The 20,769-nt window shown below is 34.0% G+C and overlaps 1 protein-coding gene across 3 annotated transcripts in view; it reads right to left on the bottom strand.

Moving 5' to 3' along the window:
• Positions 1-20,769, bottom strand: part of PIK3C2G (phosphatidylinositol-4-phosphate 3-kinase catalytic subunit type 2 gamma) — a 453,317-nt gene that overhangs the window by 402,280 nt on the left and 30,268 nt on the right. For 2 of the 3 annotated variants that reach the window (XM_053556307.1, XM_053556308.1), the window contains 3 exons: positions 7,667-8,407; positions 4,417-4,499; positions 816-973 (listed from right to left, as the gene is read on the bottom strand). In XM_053556307.1, the coding sequence (XP_053412282.1) occupies positions 816-973; positions 4,417-4,499; positions 7,667-8,323 (898 nt within the window). In that variant the 5' untranslated portion in view covers positions 8,324-8,407. The remainder of the gene's footprint in view (positions 1-815; positions 974-4,416; positions 4,500-7,666; positions 8,408-20,769) is intronic. The other variant, XM_053556309.1, reaches the window with a different exon arrangement.

Here is a 20,769-nt window from a genome sequence, read left to right on the forward strand (position 1 = left end):
TAGAAATACCTTAAGGCTAATTACCATGTCATCAGTTTAAATCTACGACGTGGTCCACACTGCCTTCCACCCATAAGCCTTTCAGAGAGGCTTTTGGGAGGCCCACACGCTCAGTAATTCTCTGTGGTTCCAAGCTGACCTCTGAACCATGAGGCCCAATCCAGACAGTATAAAATAGAACTCGCTGCCATAGCCAAAGCCTTTTCATTGTTGTAACAATGGGAACCTGTCTTTGTCTACCATGAATGTATCTTGCTCTGTGTCCTGTATCTGGTTCTTGCCCTGCAAACCTCTTCCCCTTCCTCAATAAATTTTGTTTCATGCTTGCCTTACATTGAGGTGTCCGGTCTTCTTGCCCAAGAGCACCCCAAGAACAGAGGATGAAGACCGATTTCTGAACCTGACATTTAGTTGCTATAGAAATGCCTATTCCATCTCACCATTTATAGGAAATTAAGGAAATAGTTGTTCTTAATAGATAGGAACAACTATTTTCACTTGTATATTATCTTTATCTAGAATCATTTCAAAATTGTTATTAATATGGTAAAAACTTTCTATACTTGCTATTAAGTATTTTATAGCAGAAAACTATTCTGGGGTGAGCTATGGGAACAGAGTTCTTAAAGAAAATAGTTCCCCTTTCCCCCATCAAATGTTAACAAAAGATTCCCAGCTATTTTTGTGTTGTTTCACTTCAGGGTAAAACAGTAGCTAATAATTCTTCTTTTCAAGGTTGTAGTCTGTGAATTCAAGGTTACTCAACCAACATGAGCTTTATGCATATTTTTACTCTTGTTTGCAAGGCTACTTACCATATGGCATAAAATGAAGTGGCTGCGTTGAGTTATCAGTGAAAACATTTATATTGAACTTGGTATTAGAAAAGAGCTGATGTGGAAATGTGGTAACAGTGCTCCAGATCTTCCCAGAATTGGCATTAATTTCAGTTGCATGATATGTCTCTCTTATTCTGAAAAATATATGTGAAGAAAAACCCTTATGACAAGATCCACAAGATGTGGTTTAAAGCATAGTGACCACAGTATAACGAATTAAAAAAAAAAAAAGACTTTGCACAGTGTTTTGCTGTAAAATATTTAAAACATGAAAACAATCAGTAATTGATTTATGGTATAGTTCCTTTAGGGGAGCCAGATTGGTAGAAAATACAATTATATCAAAAACAAGCATAAAAAACTGTTGTTTAGGTTTTTCCTAGGGAACCTCCTTTGAAATAATTAAGAATATGTTGTCATAACATAAAACACGAGAATTCACTTTGAACACCATTATTTGCTTTATTTACATAGCTTTCCAGGCCTGAATTCCTCTTTAGGGATTTCTTTTTTGCCTCATTTTCTGAAGCTGCAAGTCCCTCATTTCGATTTAGAAATTTTGGTGAATCAATTCTCTTTTGTGGGTCAAATTTATAAACATTATTCTTGTCTTTCCACTTTCTGTAAATTTTTGGATTTTACACACATTTTTGGACTTTACACAAACCATTGAGCCTAGAAGTTATTTTTTTACTGTGAGCACTTATGTATACATAAATGAGTCAAAGATTTGCAGACCTGTTTATCCTGGGAGCAGAAGCTTTGAGTTTGAATCCTGACACTTTCATTTAGTGATGTTATGGCCAGAGGCAAGTTCCTAAACTAGTTTCTTTGCACAAAAGAGGGTATTAATATGTATTTCAAAGGTTTGTTGTAAGAATTGAAATAAAAGAGGTGCATAAAAGATTTTCAAGTGTAAAGTGATATACATGTGTCAAGTATCATTATTATAAATGATTATATATTACCATAGCTTGATCTCTGTACATCCATATTGTATACCCACGTGTAGACTATAACATAAAAATATTTACAAGTAGACATTTAAAATGTTTTCATGGTAAATATGAAATCTCTTTTTTAAATGTTAATTAGGCTGACATCTAATTTCATGATGCTCTTCCCAAATGGAAGATTATACATTCTACATTGATACATTGGCCCCTTTAGTATTTCTTGTATTCTAGCTACTTGCGCAGTACTAAATTAGTGTCAAGACCTAGAAATAGTTCCATCTCTACACTCAGAGAATCATGAAAACACCCTGTCCAGATGGGGGCCTTATACATTCATCCAATGGGCACTACCACTTTTGTTCTGAGTCTCATGCCCATAGCTTCAGATTCAGTAGATCTGTGGAGGTTCCCCCAAACTTGTCCTGCTAACAGTTTCTCAAATAAAGCTGTTCCTGCTGCGGCTCTGGAATTATAATTTGGGAGTGACTGCTCAGGATAAAGATATGGGCCACTCTCTGTTGGTGTCCCTGAACACAAGGATCTCTAGACTCCAGTTCCAGAATGAAGAGTTTTATGATTTAGCATTTACTATATAAGAAGATCTTCTCAATGCAGACACGATTTAAATTTAAAATTCAAATTCATGGTTAATTCTCCCCTAAGCCTTTGCTCAGCATCTCTCTGTAGTAGGCCAGGAACTTTTTTCATATCCTACGAAATTTTATCTTCTTTTTCCTTTTTTTACAAGAATGTGGCATATTTCTTGAAAGGTGTGGCTTTAAAGTATGTCATAAAGAGAAACCAAAAGAACAAATTAAAATTCCTCCTAAAAAGGGGCATAAAAGGAATGATAGTACCCTTTTCATGTCTGGGTATTTGAATATTAGAAAAAATATATGTGCCATTAAATAAGTCCATTTTATCATACCTTTCCAGAAGTTTTAGAGAACCTCTTGTAAAACTTGGCTTTCAAATTTAATTTGGTTTTTTTTTGAATTTCTAGCACATAGTATGTTTTCAAAACAATTATTACTGAGCAAATAGTGTGTTTATGTGTAAAAATAATTATGCACTATAATGATGCATTATATAATTAATAATTATACACTATAATTATGCATTATATAATTAATCATTTTTTGAATGAGTAATTTGTCAATAACAAATTTTGAACAGGAGAAACTGTGTGAATTTCACTGCTCTAAAGTTAGTGTGAGGTTGTGTGTTTTAGTTTTTTTGATTATTTTGAAAGGAACTATTGAATAAAATTACATTTAAGATTTTGGAAAATGCAGTGTCAGCTACTGACAAACCATCACATGAAATATTTTCATGTCACTACTGCATTCACAAGAAGGTTTCACCCAAGCATATGGAATCATATTCTTAAAAAAACACCACAGGAGCTAATACTAAGCTTTCTGTCAGGAGAAAACCATGTTATACGTACACTATGTTATATGGAGGAACCATGTCTTACAGTAGTGACAGCTATTTCTCATGCTTAGAAGGTAAGAATTACCACATTTTAGACTTAAAGTAACAAGTTTCTAGCTGCGCTTATCATTTTGTTGCAATGAGTAGCTTATTTCTGAAAGAATCAATATTAATAACTTTAAAGATCCTATTTTAGAAATCCGAAGTACCTTTTTAAATTTTCTTCTGTAAACTAGAGCAAGAAATTAATTAACTATTGAACATTTTAATAGATTCGAGATTTGTTTTATATTTCTATGTCCATTCCTTTTAATCTTTCCAATACGCTTTATAGATTTTTTCAGTCAGAAATCTTGCTTTTTGTTTACTTGTTTGTTTCAAATATAAGTATCTCATGAATGAACTAGTTATTAGGCACTAAAATGGCCTTTCAATTAATGATTAAATAAATGATTCAAATCTTTACTGGTCATTCAGTAGTAAGTTAAAGCTCATAAAAATTTTACTGAATGTGGTTCAAACTACACTCCTAAATGCATTAAATCAAGAGAACTAAAATGTAAATTCATTAATTTTTCAAATCATTCTGGAACAGAAACAAAAGAGATGGCTATGTAAATTTTTAATTGCAAATGAGAAATCAGTCTTTTATAAAAGGTGTGCACCATACACTCATTTTTAGATTAGCAAAAAAAAATCAGAGATAGATTTTATAATGTCTCCTTGTGATTGAATTTGTTTTTCAGTGATTAACACACATGCATTTATTTCAACTCTGCCAACCCATTCATAATAATATTCAACTATTAAGACAAAGGCATTGTCATGATATTAAATAAAATATCCCAGGTAGGAGTGATAAATCGTGTTAATCTGGGAGTTAGTCATTTATATCATTGAAGAAGAAACTAGTTCATGGTAAATCAAACTACCTCAATCAACAAAGATAGCTCTGAGTTTATGAAACATTCAACTTTAAACAAATGTTCAAGAGAAAAACATCCATTTAACTCTAAAATCATTAACAGAGTTGATTTCTGAAATAATCTGTCAAAAAATTCTATTTTTCATTGTATTAAAAATTAGAGGACTTTGACGTTTTATATGCAAAATTAATCAGTTCAGTGATATAAAAATAGACAAAGCATGGAAACTTCAAATTTTAACAAAATAACAACACTTACTTTTTTACTTTATCACAAAAGGAGGCTAGACTCATATTACTGCCTTCAGGTACTTCAACTAGTTGGATGGAACAACCTGCGGGCTTAAAATAAAAACTGCTAAATTAGTATAATTTATTGTACAGGAAAGATTAATACAATTCTATAATTTTATTCTCCTTTAAAGATGCATTCAGATTTATTTTTAATGTTTAAAAATGTTTTAAATTGAAGTAACATTTACATATAGAAAAGTGCACAGGGCGGCGCCTGTGGCTCAGTCGGTAAGGCGCCGGCCCCATATACCGAGGGTGACGGGTTCAAACCCGGCCCCAGCCAAACTGCAACCAAAAATAGCTGGTTGTGGCGGGCACCTGTGGTCCCAGCTACTCGGGAGGCTGAGGCGGGAGAATCGCTTAAGCCCAGGAGTTGGAGGTTGCTGTGAGCTGTGTGAGGCCACGGCACTCTACCGAGGGCCATAAAGTGAGACTCTGTCTCTACAAAAAAAGAAAAGAAAAGTGCATAGATCTTGAATGTATTAAGTTTTGCGGAATGCATACAACTATGCTATCAACACCCTAGTGGGAATAGAGACCATTTTCCTCCTTTGACAAATCTCTTTTTTGCCTCCCACCTCTACATTTTGTCAGTCGGCAGCCCTATTTGATAACCACTGTTATAGATTTTTATGACCACTGATTAGGTATATGTACTTTTCTGATTCTGGCTTCATTCACTTAAATTTAAACTATTTAAGATCCATTCATAGTTCATCATTCTAATTGCTCAGTAGTATTCTATTATGTGACTATGTCGCGATTCGTTTAGCCATGTTCTTGTTGATTGACATTTTGATTTTTTAGATATTTGGGTATAATGTGTTTACATGGGATTTGTATATATTCTGTTTGAATTTATTGAGAGTCTTAGATCTGGAATTTGATGTTTTCCTACCAAATGGAGACATTTTCTGATCATTATTTCTTCAATTTAATTGTCTTTCTTCTCCCTTGCTTGCATTCCACTTGTCCATATACTACGCTGCTTGTCCGAAAGTCTCCGAATCTCCTCTCGTTTTAATATAATTCCTGTATTTTTCTCTTCAGTTAAGATAATTTCTATTGTTTTTGCTTTCAAGTTTACTATTTCCCTCCATCATTTTATATCTTCTATAACTTTTTTACTATAGGTTTTGATTTTCAACACTAAACTTGGCTTTTTAAAAATAGTTCCTAATAGTCTGCTGAGATTATCACTGGGTTAACCAGTGTAAATAACACCTTTTACTTTCTCTACTTTGCACATACCTTTGTTTCTTTGCAGATTTTTTTTTTTTTTTTTTTTGACCGAGGCCAGGTTTGAACCCACCACCTCTGGTATATGGGGCCAGCGCCTTACTCCTTTGAGCCACAGGCACCACCCCTTGTATATACCTTTAATAACCACTTTAAATTCCCAATCTGTTAATTCCAACACCAGGATAATCTCATAGGTTCCTGCTACTGACAAAGTTATTTCCTTGATTGTGGGCCAAAATTCCCCACTTTATGTGTCTATGCATTTGGTATTGTATGTGGCATACTGTAGATGGCACATTATAGAATATGTTTTTAAGTTTTTTCAATAAAATGTAGTTTTCTTCTGGCAGGCAGTTTAAACCCATTGGTCCTGCCGGCCTTGTTTTTATTTTCTGTTAGGCCATGTCTGTTTTAGCTGATGTAGCATTCACTTTAGAGCATTCCCCTAGAATGATGTAGCATTCCCCCAACACATGGCTTGGGGGAATCTCATTTTAATACCTGAAGTGCTCAGCTCTGTTTCTTCTCTAGCTTGGCAAAAGTTTCTACACTATATAACTTCTACTTTGTGTGGTGAAAACAATCATCATCAATTCTCAGGCCAAAGCTGGCAATAACTGCTAAGCCTTAAGAGCACATCCAAATAACGTGGCTAAGAATGTGCTGTAGATCTGCTTTATACATCCAACCTCTACCCATTGCACAGCTTCATTCCAGCACTATGCTCAGCAAATCACAGCAGCTTCTGCAGCCAGAAACTGCAGATTCCAGCCCCTCAACTCAGTGATTCTGCTACTCAGGCTGGGCTCCTCCACCAGCCTGCAAGGCAACAGAAATCTGCCCTAGGACAGCAACCAGGATGATCACAGGGCTCACTTTTCTCAAGGATCTACATTCTATTCTGCTTATTGCTCAATACCTGAAACCAGATCTCTCATTTATTTCATCTAACTTTATAGTTGTTTTAGAGTAGAAAACGTCTAGCACTTATTACAATGTTGTGATCAGAAGTAGATTTTTCTAAGGTTCCTAGACTTTTAATTCCAATCACTATCTCCTCAGCAAGTGAATCAGAATTTGGTAAAATTAGGTGTTTCTTTTCCTGTACAACTCACCCCATCTTTTAATTTACTGCCCGTGTTGCTGTTATTTGTTTGCAAGAAAATTTGAGCAGTATACTATTCCTGAATTCAGGTATCAAGCCTTTTCTTTTTTGCATCCATTCTGCCTAGTATACCACAATACATTGTAAAGATTTGACAAATAGATAATGAATAAATGAATAATCCTTTTGCCCCCGGCCCCCTCACGCCCCGTCAATTGTAGCTGCGAAAATGTGTCTTCTTTTTAACTGTTTACTGCCGGGTTTACTTGTGTCTAGACTCAAGCAAACAAATAAGCAGAGGAACAGTCATTTAGAGGAAAGTCTGTGGTTATGAAATGATTGTAAAGCTGACTACCATTAGGGTGAGTTACGTATTAACTACTTCATTTCTTACTCTACGAATGATCTCAACAGACATTGCCTGCCAACAGCATGAAGCAGGAGTTTCTGAGTAAAGGGCCATTTTTCTCACCAATAGTGCATTAAACTTGCAAATCATTACTGTGGGAATCAAAATATAAATGTAATAAGATGAATGGGTGTTTGTACATGTGCACAATAACCATAAAAACAGAAATAGTACCAATTAAACTTTTCAACTATGATATTTTTATTCAATAAAACATTAAGTACTATAACATTATTTAGTTTTGATGGGATTAGAACTTTAAAATTGATGTTTAAAAATTTATTACCCTTTTTCTCAGAAGAAATTAGCTCAAGAATATGAAATTGGTGAAAATAAATATTTTTTCAAAATATTAATAGATTTCTGTCTTTAAGGTTAGTTACCTTCATTACCAAATGAATACTAAACATTATTGAATGGTTCTTTCAGATTCATAGTTGAAGACTGACATGTACATACCTCTGTGTTCTTTGGCCTTGCACTTTCCCATATCCTGGGTGGAGATAAGGAAGAAGGTTCCCCAATTTTCATATGTCCACTCTTTTTATTCTCTTCTTTTGACATGAAATCCATTGAGAAGGATGAATGTGTAGGAGGAAAGCTACTTTCAAACCCTATATGGTAGTTGTAATTTTCATTTCCTAATCGTCTCTGTCGATTAATTTTATCCAAACTAGTAGATGATGGAGCTAAAATATTGAATCTAGAATCATCAGAACCATGATATTTCCCCCTGAGGTTCTCCCAGGAGCATTCTTTATTCACATTTTGAGGTAATATAGAGGGCCTAAAACCAATTACTGGTGTTTTCATACCTTGATGCCAGCAGAGTTCAGGGCTTTTAGAAGGGAATGTATTCAAGGAGGAATGGTGTGTTTCATCTAATGAATGACTTTCTGAATCCATGTTTGGTGCAGCAGGTACAGAAAAGGTGTTTTCTTCAATTCCACTTTCACAGAGTGGAGTTTTGTTGCCGATCTCAACTACTAGCTGATCAAAACCCAGACTGAATTGGCTGGAAGAAAGGGGTTGACTTACAGACCAAAATTCTGGGTGCTCATACTGCTTTTCATCTGACTCATCAGGATTTGGATCTGTTTGCCAATAATATGCCATTTTTTTAAATTTTATGTAATTGAGAGAGTTGACTGTGATCCAAATATCTCCTTGATGATAATATAAAAGAAGATTGAATTTTTCCTAGAAACAGCATAAAAGGAAAAATACCAAATTAGAAATAAAGGAGCTTGCAAGAAAGAAATCTGATGAATAAATATAAACAGTGTTTTGAAGTTTTTCTTACTAAGTGACATAATTCCTTGAATACCATAAAACTCACTCAGGATTCACAATATTACAAGTCTGAGTGGGGAATACTAATTTGGACAGATTTATGAAACTCCTGTGTTAGAAAAAGTCCACATCAATTATGACAAGAATGTCATGAATCTATTCAAAATCACATCCCCACCTTTGACTTTTTTTTACTATACCTTCACTTGTCACTTGCCTACAGAGGGAGAGCACATCGTATTTCCCCTTAGTACTCAATTATCTAAGAGAATGTTTTCATGTTAACATTTTTTTTCTAATTAGATGAACAGTCTCTTCTTGAGTAGCAACTATCCTATTCCTAGACCTAATTTCAACTTCTTTTTACTCTCCGTAACCAATCATCTTAAAATAGTTAGGTAGACTTTTTCCTTTCCTCCCCAAAACTCTTTAAATAGTCACCCTTTGATCCACTTCTCAAAAAATTCCTGTTAAGTTCATCAATAAGTTTCATGTAAATAAATTCAATTGACATTTTGAGCTTCTTTTTGAATATGTCTCTCCACATCTTTTGATGTCATTCACCATTCTTCTTACTTTAACATTTCTTATTTTCTGACTTTGGCTTTTTATATGAAACTGTACTTTCTGATTTTTTTCTTACGTGCTGTTTCTCAAATACTCTTGCCTATTACTCACTTTCCACCTCATCCTTACAGAGCTTATTTTCGCCATTTTTCTCTCATTGTGAGGTATTTCAACCTCCTATGATTTCAATTACCATCAATTTGTCAATAACTTCCATTTAGACCACTCTCCTTTTTACTTAGTCTCTATTTCCACTTGGTTTTATTTTTTTATTTAAATCTTCAAATGAAAGTCCAAAACTTAAATCATAATGCCCCCAAGAACCTAGTCCTATTCCAGTATTCTCCATAACAAAAGACCATTCAGTTGCTCAAACCAGAAACTCTGGGTTCATCCTTGAACATTCCACACCTTTATTCTTCTATATCCAAAAAAACCACCTGTCTTATTGGGTCAATCACATAAATACATTTAGAGTCTATCTTCTTTCTGTTTATCATTGCCACAGTCCCCTAGTTTAACACTTCCATTTTCTCACCTGAAACATGTTGTCTCTGAGACTACTTCTACATTTCTGCAATCTAAACTTGTGCCCCATACGGTAACTCATTTTTTCACACTATAATGTTATATTTACCTCTCCTGTTTAGAGCTTTTCAGTGGTTTCCTACTGTCCCAGGATAACATTTATGATCATCAGGGGGCTCAGAGGTTCCCATGTGACCTGGCACTACATATGCTCTGGGCTCAGGTAATATGACTGAATTTACTTCTCAGCCCTTCAACTCATCATCCTGGCTCTTGGCTACTCAAAGAACTTGTTTGTTCACACTTGATAGCATTTTCCAGGGTCTTATTCTGGATAATAATTTTAATTCTTGTCTTGCTACTTCTTTCTCATTCAGAGTTTAGTTGGAATATTAGTTCTTTAACGTGTTTTCTTCTGAATGCCCAAATTAGGCTTAGCTACTTTCTACATCCTATACTTTATAGTTCTCAATGGTACTAATAACCACACTTACAATTACACAGGTAACATTCCTCTTTCCATAGATCCTTAGACCAAATTACTTTCTTCTTACTTATAACTCAGTGCTGAGTACTTTGCCTTAGCCTGAGTAGATGCCCATTTGTATTTGTTGAACAAATGATTTAATCAATTTTTTAAAAAAACAAAAACTGTAATTGAGTGATGGGAAAATGGGATTGAGAAGTATCTTCATCACTTTTATGTATTTCTTAATTCTCTTAATAATTATGTGTGTATGTTAAAGACAAAAACAAATTTTAAAGGATAATTATGATAATGACTATCAAATACAAATAACTACCAAACCTTTTATTTTTTGCAATTTGACCTTTATTATATTGGCTATACAGATTGTTAAATTCATAATCATCTAAGGAATAAATGAATGTATGTATTTCTTCCTCATTCTTACAGAGCTTATTTTCTTCTGTAATAAGAAAGAAGATTAATTTCCTTTGTATTATATGTTTAGCCAAGAAACTGAACTGAGAGATTGGGAAAGACTTTCAAGTGATGTATGTACAAGGTGTATAGAATGAAGTGTTAACCTGAAAATGAATCTTAAATTATTTAAACCATTTTAGTAATTCATGAGTCATATGGATACATTTTTATCTAACTAAAATCCCTTTTTCAGGGAATGCCAATTTTGTATCTCCACATATGTAGTGAAAGATACGCTTCTAAAGCAAAATATGCCCCTTTAACTTTCTGTAATGGGACTCAGAATTTGTCAGCACTTGAGACTTGAACTTTGCCCACCAGACCTAGTACTATGTTCCTGTCTATCTTAGCCTGACTTGCTTGTTCTTAGTTTGCTATGACAAATGTAGCTATATTAAAGTAACTTTTATAATTTTTGGTTTTTGAAAAAACCTTGACTTTTGAGTTTTTTTTTTTAATTTATAGAGCCACAAATAAGGTACTAATGGTTTGATGCTGAAATTAAAGATTCCATTAGGTCATGTCACCCTGATGTTGTTAATAATAATAATGAAAATAATTATGATATGTAACATTTTTGAGTACCTACTCTATGCTAAAAAGATATATGTACATATTTACATGTATTAACATTTTATTTCTTACCTCAACCTGTCAGATACATAATATTATTACAACCACTAAAAAAATGAGAAAACTGAGGCACAGAAAGGTAAATTAACCTATACAAAGTCTGAGCTTACGTTCCAAGATTTATTTGAACAAGGATTAAATGGACACATGGTTGAATATGCCATACTAATAAAAAGACATCTTTAAGCACTGTAAAACAGCATTAACTCAATTCAAAATATCTTCACTAAAAAGGGTTAATCATCTTTTAATTTTTATTAATAACAATATTTTTTCAAGTATTTCTCATGGCAGACTTGAAAAGGGTTAGAAGTCAGTCTGAAAAAAAATCTCATTATCATGAGATTTCTCATTCTCATGAAGGAGAATAAGAAATTTTTTCCCATATTGAAAATGTAATAAAAACAAAATCTCTTTCAGATCCTTTTATTTAGTATTAAATTGGTTGATTTTAAGGAATTTCTAATAATTTTAAATCTGCTTATTATCATAATTTTTAGAAGGTAGAATATTTCTTTACTTACAAACAACAACAACCAGAACAAAAATGTTATTTAGCGCCAGTCAGTAAATGTCTACATACTATATTACAAAATAGTGAATACAATAATGAAAACTCACATGCTTTGAAGGAGAACTGCAAATGTAGTTTAACAGCAATTGTGACATATTTGAGAGGGCATGGCTAGCAGCATCTGATTTAAGTAAGATTCTATAGAACTGTAGAAAACCCAGTATATATGGTTGGCAAAACTATATGCTCCTCAAATATTCTGATGTTTTAATTCCTGAAACTTGTGAATACGTTACATCACATGGCATGGAGATTTAAGGTTGCAGGTGAAATTGTTTCCTAATAAGCTTACCTTCAAAGAGGAAGATTATCTGGGTGGGCCTAGTATAATCACAAGGTTCCTTACGAGTGGAAGAGGAAATCAGAAGAGATTAGATTGATGCGATGTAAGAAGGGCTGAACAAGTTTCTGGCTGGCTTTGGAGATAGAGAGTCACAAGACAAAGAGAGATCTCCAGAAGCTGGAAAGGGTAAGGCAACAGATCTTCCCCTGAAACCTCCAAAAAAGGAATAAGGCCCTGAAGACATTTTGATGTTAGCACAGTGAGACCCATGTTTGAATTCTAGCTACCAAACTGAAAGATAATAAATTTCTTTTGTTTTAAACCACTAAGTTTGAGACCATTTGTTAGATCAGCAATAGAAAATGAACACGGTTTTGCAAAACAGAAGGTGCTTCATAAACCGACTGGAAAATCAGGGGCTAGAAAAAGTATAGAAGACCACACAAAAAGAAGCCTTGTCCTATTGGCTGGAAAGTTCAGTTAAATCCCAACAGAAATATTTAAAAGATGTTGTTAGTAGTGAAAACTCCTTTTGGTTATGGTCTTCTATTCAGTTCACCTTTCAAGAACTCAGATTCCATGGAGGATTAATTACTTCTCTGTCCTTAAAGTCAAAATGTAGACACAATTTAGGCACTTGTCAAAAAAAAAAAAAAAAAAAAAAGCCCTTGCTGGCTACTTCTAATTTATAAATCTACAAAGTTGTAAGTATCATCCAAATACAGTAGAACCTCCATAACTGACCACCTCTCTACATTGATCACCTCCTTAAATTGACCTAATTTTCACAGACTGGACATATAACACAGGTATGGCTCAGTACCTAGCCTAGTTCCTTGTGGTGACCACCTCTGTATGTTGACTAGTTTGTTACAGTCCCTTGGGTGGTCAACTTACAGAGGTTCTACTGTAGTTCCAATGTTCAGAATAGGAACAAAAATCTCTATTTTAAAAAAGAATAAAGACTAATAAAAAGCTTTATGAGAATGTCTGCACTTCTGGCTACATTAGAAAGTTTTATTTACAGGAGGAGATGAGAAGGAGATGCAAGGAACACATGTTGAGAATGAAGATAAATGATGTTTATTTCAGATAACAAATTTTAGACAGCAAATATTCATGTTTTTGAATATATATAATTGTCAAAGGAGATAAAGATGGTGCCCACATACGACAGGTTAAAGCCTAATCAAGCTAAACCATCTGCGTTTTCAGTAAAAGTGGAGGGAAGTCTATAACTATGGCAGCTAATTTGATTACTGTGAAGACTGAGCTGGAAGGATGATCTGAAATCTCCAAGTCTTTCGTCCTCTGCTGAGCCATTCCTAAATCTCTTTTCTTTGGCCAAGCCCATTGCATTTATCACACAGACACACACACAGACGTGCGTGCACGCTCATATTTTAGCTAAATATGAACTTGGCCTTCTTCAGCTCAGTCTGGTATAAGAATGCAGAGAAAAAAAATAGCTAAATAGATGTACTTGTCTTTTCATCATTTATATCATCTCATTTCTTTCTATTTCTAATTTGGAATTGAGTGATAAAATGAACATTTTATTATTTTCATACACTTTGATTTTACTTTCACCGAGGTGAAGACAAGAGATGTTTAGAGAAAACATTATTCTTCAAACAGTCCCTATCAATTGCTTTTTTATGTGAACAATTGACAAGTTCTTACTCACTTCCTATTAGACTGCCCTTCTTACATGTGGAAAATTTGACTCTCACTTATTCTTATTTTTGAGAGAAATTAATTTGAATAAATCAATTCATGTATTCATACATTTATGACTCATTTACACAATTATTAAATAGCTGTTTTTAAGTAGATCATGTCAAGCATTATGCAACTCACAATGTAAAAGATTTCTCTGAGCACCAAATAAATTATTCAAAATTATTATCTAACTCATTCATTACTTATAGAATACTCAGTACCCTGAGACTTAAGGAGGGGAAGTAAATGAAGAAAACAGCTGCCAGACCTGCTTCTGATTACTTAGAAGTCTCTCTATCCTGCAGTCCTTTTCAGGATAGATTTGTCTGGCAGAGAAATCTTTACATTAAAGTTACAAGCAACAGCTTTAGGGAAAGAAGATCGAAGTTTGTCAAACCACGTTGGACAAGATTTCAAAAATTAAAGATTCCTAAGTTGACTTGAATATTCCTAAGCAGTTTTCCTGGCAGGTTTGAGAAGAGGAAGAGGAGGCCTTTAAATTGTTTTCCAGATAGAAGATACTAATTTTGCGAAGTCAATGAGAAAAAAAAGGAAAACAGTAAACAGGAGTTGGAAAAAGAGGAGATAAAGAAGATGTGGAATATGGAAGGAGAAAGATGAAGGGAAAGAAGAAAGGTGAAGACTTAAGAAGACACTCTGTTAATAAAGTACTAGCTACCGAGTTACTGCAGTGACAAAGACCAACATGTTCTTAAAATCTAATGGGAAAGAGAACTTTAATCAGATTTGTTGGCACTGACACCTTGTGCCTGAAAACATGAAGTGACATGTTTAAGATACTCAGGGAAAGAAAATTGAACCAAGAATCAAAACAGACTGCAAATACAATTTTCCCAAAGTGCCATGGCCATTCAAGAACTCTGGAAACATTGTTCTTACGGGGTGTTCATTAATAAACCACTAGAGAATAAGCTTCAGACAATCCAAATTCTGAAGGACTGTTAGTGAGAATGAAATGCGGTGTGTGTTTTCTTAGAGAAATCAGACAGATGAGGGATAAGCTGAAGACAATTTAAAATGGCTATTCTGCACGGGCGATGCAGATACAGTTCAACACTAATAAAAGGTGGGGAAGTGGAAACGACATACAGGATTTTTTAAAAGCTTTTTTTTTTTTATTGATCAGGTGGGTGATTTTGTTAGCATTGTTATACTCATAACATTTTATGTATAATACCATATTAAAAAGTGAGTAATTATAGCATCCCCAGTACCTTTGAGAATCAGTATTTTCTGTAGTACAGATGAGAATTGAAAGTATCAGGATAAACTCGTGAATTTTTTTTTTTTTTAATTTATCTATCTATCATCTGTCAGTCTACTAATCGAATGTCTATGACTTCTCATCAGCTTCCTCCTGGAAAAGGCCTAGAATTCATGCTCATTCTAGTAGCAATGAGCATTTCTAACCTCCAGATTGTGATACTCAAATGCACTTTCCCACTAAAAGAAAGCAGGGATGCTTGGAGGACCACTTGATTTCATGTCTAGGGACCTGGAACATCCTGTTAGTTTAATTATTAAAGAAGTATCAGACAACACAAGGGCACATCATAGGACATGAGAGCCAACTTGAAGGTGGTTTTACTGACAAAAAGGATAAGTGAAATATATTAAAACATATCGATCATATTTAAGCTTATGAATTCTTAATGACACAACTCATACACAACTAATTGTCTTTGTACAATGCACGGTTAATAAAGAATGCAATCAAACATTTATTTTATCTTTTTTATGCAAAATAATCGCTGGGTAAATAAGTAATAGATGAGCTAAAGTTTCTTTTTTGTGGAAGAGAAATAAATAAAAGAAGAAAGTGATGAAATTAGATTATCAATATTTTACAATAACTAATAAATTATGAAAACTAGGCATCAAGCATTGGTGACTGATAACATTACAAAAGGAAGGTAGCTAGACATTTTGTGCTTTATGATAAAGAATTCAAAACTACCAAGAAGTCTTTCCAAAAAGTCAAACTTGAATTTATCTGATTAAGCTTATAGATCCAATGACCAATGGGAAATACGGAGGGCAAGGAAGATGTTAAACTAAATCGAAGGGAAATTTGTACAGGAAAAACAATTTAGTTTCTTCAACAAATAAACTGCTAGGGAAAATGAAAAAATGGAGGAAAAATACACAAACTGGAAAAGTCTTAAAGAAAAAAAAAAAACCCTACTCACCAACCCCCTCATCCCTCAAAACGAGGAAAAACAAAGCCATACACTTTATGACTTATACACATGGTTAATGAAATTATAGAAAAGTACAGAAGTGACATCAAAAGAGTATTACTCTTGATAGAGGGAATCTATTGTGCTAAGGGCATAAGGGTGGCAGGAAAGGTTTATTTCCTGACATGGGGCCTGATTACAGGTTGTTGAATAAAGCTGTATATTTGCATTATTTAGTTGCTGATATTACAATTTTTAAAAAAGTATTAGATAGTGTGCTTTATTAGGCATATGCAACTTCAGGATTTGCATATGATCTAAATGAAGATGCTGAGTAAGTGGCTGTACACATGGCTTTTTAATTGAGGAGACAGATCTTATGATTGAACTCGTGACCTTTGTTTAAACTGGGTTTGAAGATAAAAAAGAGACACAATCAATCTGAACATAAAATCTCAGTATAGGAGGAAACTGATATTTAATACATAGACCCAAAGAGGGAAAGTAAAATAGTCTGAGGGGTAGGAAGAAAACTTCTTACCATGGTCACCTCATTTTGTCCACTTCTAGTTCTGGGAGAGGGAATAAATGGAAAAGTAAGCTGCTGCCTCTGAAGGTCCTGATTGGGGAATTGCACATTTCACTTCTGCTCCCATCCCACTGGCTTAAATGTGTAACCTCAAGGAAGGCTGAGGAATGTAGTTTCCTATTGTGTTGCTTTAGAACCAGAAAAAAATGTCAGTATTCTGTCACTAAAAGGAAGAAATGATATTACTCAGAACAGTCATGATGGAATGAGGTTGAAGTTCTCTGGGAGGGCTGGAGTTAGAATGTGAAATGAAGATGCTGAACCAGGTGCAAGTGGGGCAATTCTCTGACAGAGGTGGAGGAACAAGGTCGGTGGAGGTCAGCAAGTAGAAAGGACACAGAAGAGGAGACTGGGATGTCATGGGACCGAAAGGAGTGGACTTTTATGCAGTGTTGAGCAAGAATAACTGGAAGGCATTGGCCTTTAGAATGAGGGCCTCGCCTCCTGGTCTGGGGGAAGTGGAGCATGGGAGAGTCAACAGCTTCCACTGGAGAGTGGCAAAGGATCAGAGTCACAGGAAAAGCCAAGCTTTCTGGAGGAAAACGAGGTGAAGGAGAGCTAAAGAAATCAGCATAACATCTCACAGAGATGAAATCTCAACTGGAAAAAGTGCCTCCCACCATACATTTTACAAGTTGGGATTCTGTCACCTTCTTGCTTTGAGAAGATATGGAATACAAAACATTAGTTGATCAATTCAGCAATATTTTGTAAAGTTATATTTTTAAAATAATTTAAATGTATTTTTAAATAATTTATATTTTTTAAACATAGAAAAAGTTGATATGTTTTTATTAAACAACTTCAGGCACATCAAAGTTATATTTTTAGAATACGAGGCTATCCTTAAAAGGATTTATATTTATAAAACATTATATACTTATAAATTATAAAATACCAGCAATAGATTGTTCTCTGTTATTTTAAATTGTCTATAACCACAGATAAGTAGGTCCAATTTTATAGGATCCTGGGTCCAAATTATCAGAGCTGATTTAACTGATAAGTTTTTTCTCACTCAGGAACTAAGCCCTTAAATATTTTATTGGAAAACAATAATGCCCTTGGGCCACATTTAATGTTATTCCCTAGTCTCAAAATAATTTTCTGAAACTAAAGCAGAATTTCAGCGACATCTGGTCTAAGATAACAGGCTTCGATGGCCAAAACCTCCAAAAAATGGGCTCCAGAGGGTCCCTACTGGACCCTCAATAGTCACATCAATAGTCACAAAACTTTGGGCAAATATAATGAACATTCTTCAATATCAAATTCATTATTAATAACAATAGAGATATTAATAACTACCTTCCATTAGAGTTAATAAGTACTGTATAATGGTAACTGGGCAGTGTCTATAGACCGTAATCATTTTATAACTGTTATTCTGTGTCCTCCAATGCATACATTTTTATCTATTTTGCCTTCTTAATCTAGTCTATGTATTTTATAACTGAACAAAAAAGGATACATAGTATCATCTTTGTTTCCATCTATTTAGGCTTTGTTAAATACCAATATATCTTAGCAAAATTTTCTATGCATGAAAAAGGTTACCCTTAGATTTGTAAATATTTGACTTTGAATGGAATAAGTAGCAGAAACAAATCATTCAATAACAATTTCTTCTCTGGGGAACTGCATTATCGACCTGAGACCAAAGTGGTAAATCATTTTATCTGATCAATGAATCTCACTACATGATAGTGGCTTCCCAGGACATGGGTTCAGAAGAACTTTTTGGCTGGGGGAAACTTAGGGAGAGATTATGCTCCACAGATGTAGAAGAGGGAAGTAAAGTTGCACATATGACTTGGTATCCATGGCTGCTGTTGTGAATAGAAACATGTACAGCTTTTCCATTAAATTTAAATTTATAGATGAATTAATTATTTAAATATAAAAAATGTGAAGAGGTACCTATTTAATAATATTTAATATTAACATAATTGTTCATAATTGTTAGCCTGAGGTATAGGTTCTCAAGGAATCAAAGTTCCAAGCGAATCTTTGACAAAGTTATTAACATAATGAATGACAAATCTGATTTGAAGAGTAATCCAGGAATTTTTAAAAGGTCAAATATAGGAAAAAATCACTAATACTGTGAGTATTTTGGTAATTTTAATACTTCTAAGACCAATTTTATTTTATCTACATACAGAATATGTAAGATAGGAAATTCCTTTTAAAAAGATGGCAAGTATGTATTGTTTGAATAACCACATTTTATTTTTACTATTTAAACAAGTATTTGAAAGGTATATGTCATTTGATTCATTGCATAGGAAACAACAGTAGGAATTCATGTAAAAATAAACATAGGCCTAGAGCTCTGATAGGCTGAGGTGGGTGGATTGCTTAAGTTCAGGAGTTTGAGACCAACCTGAGCAAGAGCAAGACCCTGTCTCTAAAAATACCTGAGCATTGTGGCAGGTGCCTATAGTCCCAGCTACTTGGGAGGCTGAGACAAGAGGATCACTTAAGCCCTAGAGTTTGAGGTTGCTGTGAGCTATAATGATGCCATGGCACTCTGCCCAGAATGACAGAGTGAGACTCTGTTTCAAAAAATAAATGAAATATAATGAAATATAATACAAAAATCAACATAGTACCACGGTTAAACAAATTAGTATGGAAATGTTGAGTATAATAGTAGGTAGGTAGGCACCTTCAGAAAACTTTAAAACAATCTGGAAAAGCTTATAAATTTAAAAATGAATACAGGCCAAGTGGACTATGGCTTTAGTAAATGATATTTCAAATGATACTCCTAATCTCCAAACAATAATAATAATAAGAGGTTTTTAGGATCAATTCAGTTGGTTTGGTGTAAAATCTGGCTGGTAATATAAACTCAAAAAATTAAGCCAAATTTTATAAAATGAAAAAACTAACAAAATCCACTTACAATATAATGTTACCAGCCACAAAGACAGACAATCATTTAGTGAACCATATGTAAGGTAAAGAAGATTAAGCTGAAATGGGAGGAAAGAACCCACATGTACTGGCCTGCAGTTGCTTCATATCAAAGGGAGAATAAATGTATCGGCCTTAATGGTAAGGAGAGGGCTCATTCCCTGCTACTGCTGATTGGAAGATCTAGGGTTTGATAAATTCTCTCCCCAGGCCAAGGAGAATATCTGTTACTGTGCCACAGTGTGAACCCTTCCAGTAGCAAGCTGGGCCACATCACCACTTCTCCTTTCTGCATGTTTTCTAAGACTAAAATCTGCCTTCATGGTCAGACTCTGTGGCCATTAGGCACTTGGTTTGCTGCGCTGGGGAATGGGAGATAAGAAAGTGCTATGAGAAAGTGCAAAAGCAAATCACTTTTAGCAAAAGAATAGTTACATATTGGTTAGAACTACCTAGAATGTGTTATCTTCCTAAAGTAGGCAACCATACAACAAAATCAATAGAGATGAAATTCAGAATTGAGAAAAATCAAATGTCGGTGGTGACTAGACATCAGATGAAGTCTGTTCACATTTACCATTCTTCTAGGTGAAAATATGAGAAACATGTTCTAACCGGAATCAGGTAAAGAGAGAGGAGCCAGAATATGTGAGAGACATTATGAGTAATCAGCGGAAAGAACTCTCATTTCTAAAAGATGAGTAATTGGAAAAAAGATATTAAGAAAGCTGTGAAAATATTCTGCAAAAAATAAAATGAGTATGTACAATCAGAACATAAATGAATATATTATTTTTAAAAAGTATATGCTATATATACCTAAATGCTATAAAACAATAGTTACATGTTATTTATAAAATTAAAAAATCATGTATCCTATTAAGATACAAAATTACAAAATATGGTAACAAAATGAAAAAATAAATACACAGAGGAAATTGGAGAAGATGGAGATATCACTAATATGGAGCCTAATGAGACACTGAGATGCGAGGAACCTGAAAGTGCCGTCACATACGTAAAATAGTCATTAAAAGCAGAATTAATACAACAGACAACTAAATTTTGAAATAAAACTTTGAGAACCACTATGAATAGAGAGGAAATGGTACAAGTGGTAGAAATGAATGATAGGCGAGATTACAACTGTAACGTTCAGAGAAGAGAGGTCTACCCTTGTATTATGAGAGTCCTAAAAACATATCAGTAAAAGAAGAAACAAGAAACATTGAAGACAGAGAAAAAGAAACTCTGAATAGGTGTATCTGCATATATATATATATATATATATATAGAGAGAGAGA

The sequence above is a fragment of the Nycticebus coucang genome, chromosome 12 (assembly GCF_027406575.1).
Source record: "Nycticebus coucang isolate mNycCou1 chromosome 12, mNycCou1.pri, whole genome shotgun sequence".
NCBI classification, from domain to species: domain Eukaryota; kingdom Metazoa; phylum Chordata; class Mammalia; order Primates; family Lorisidae; genus Nycticebus; species Nycticebus coucang.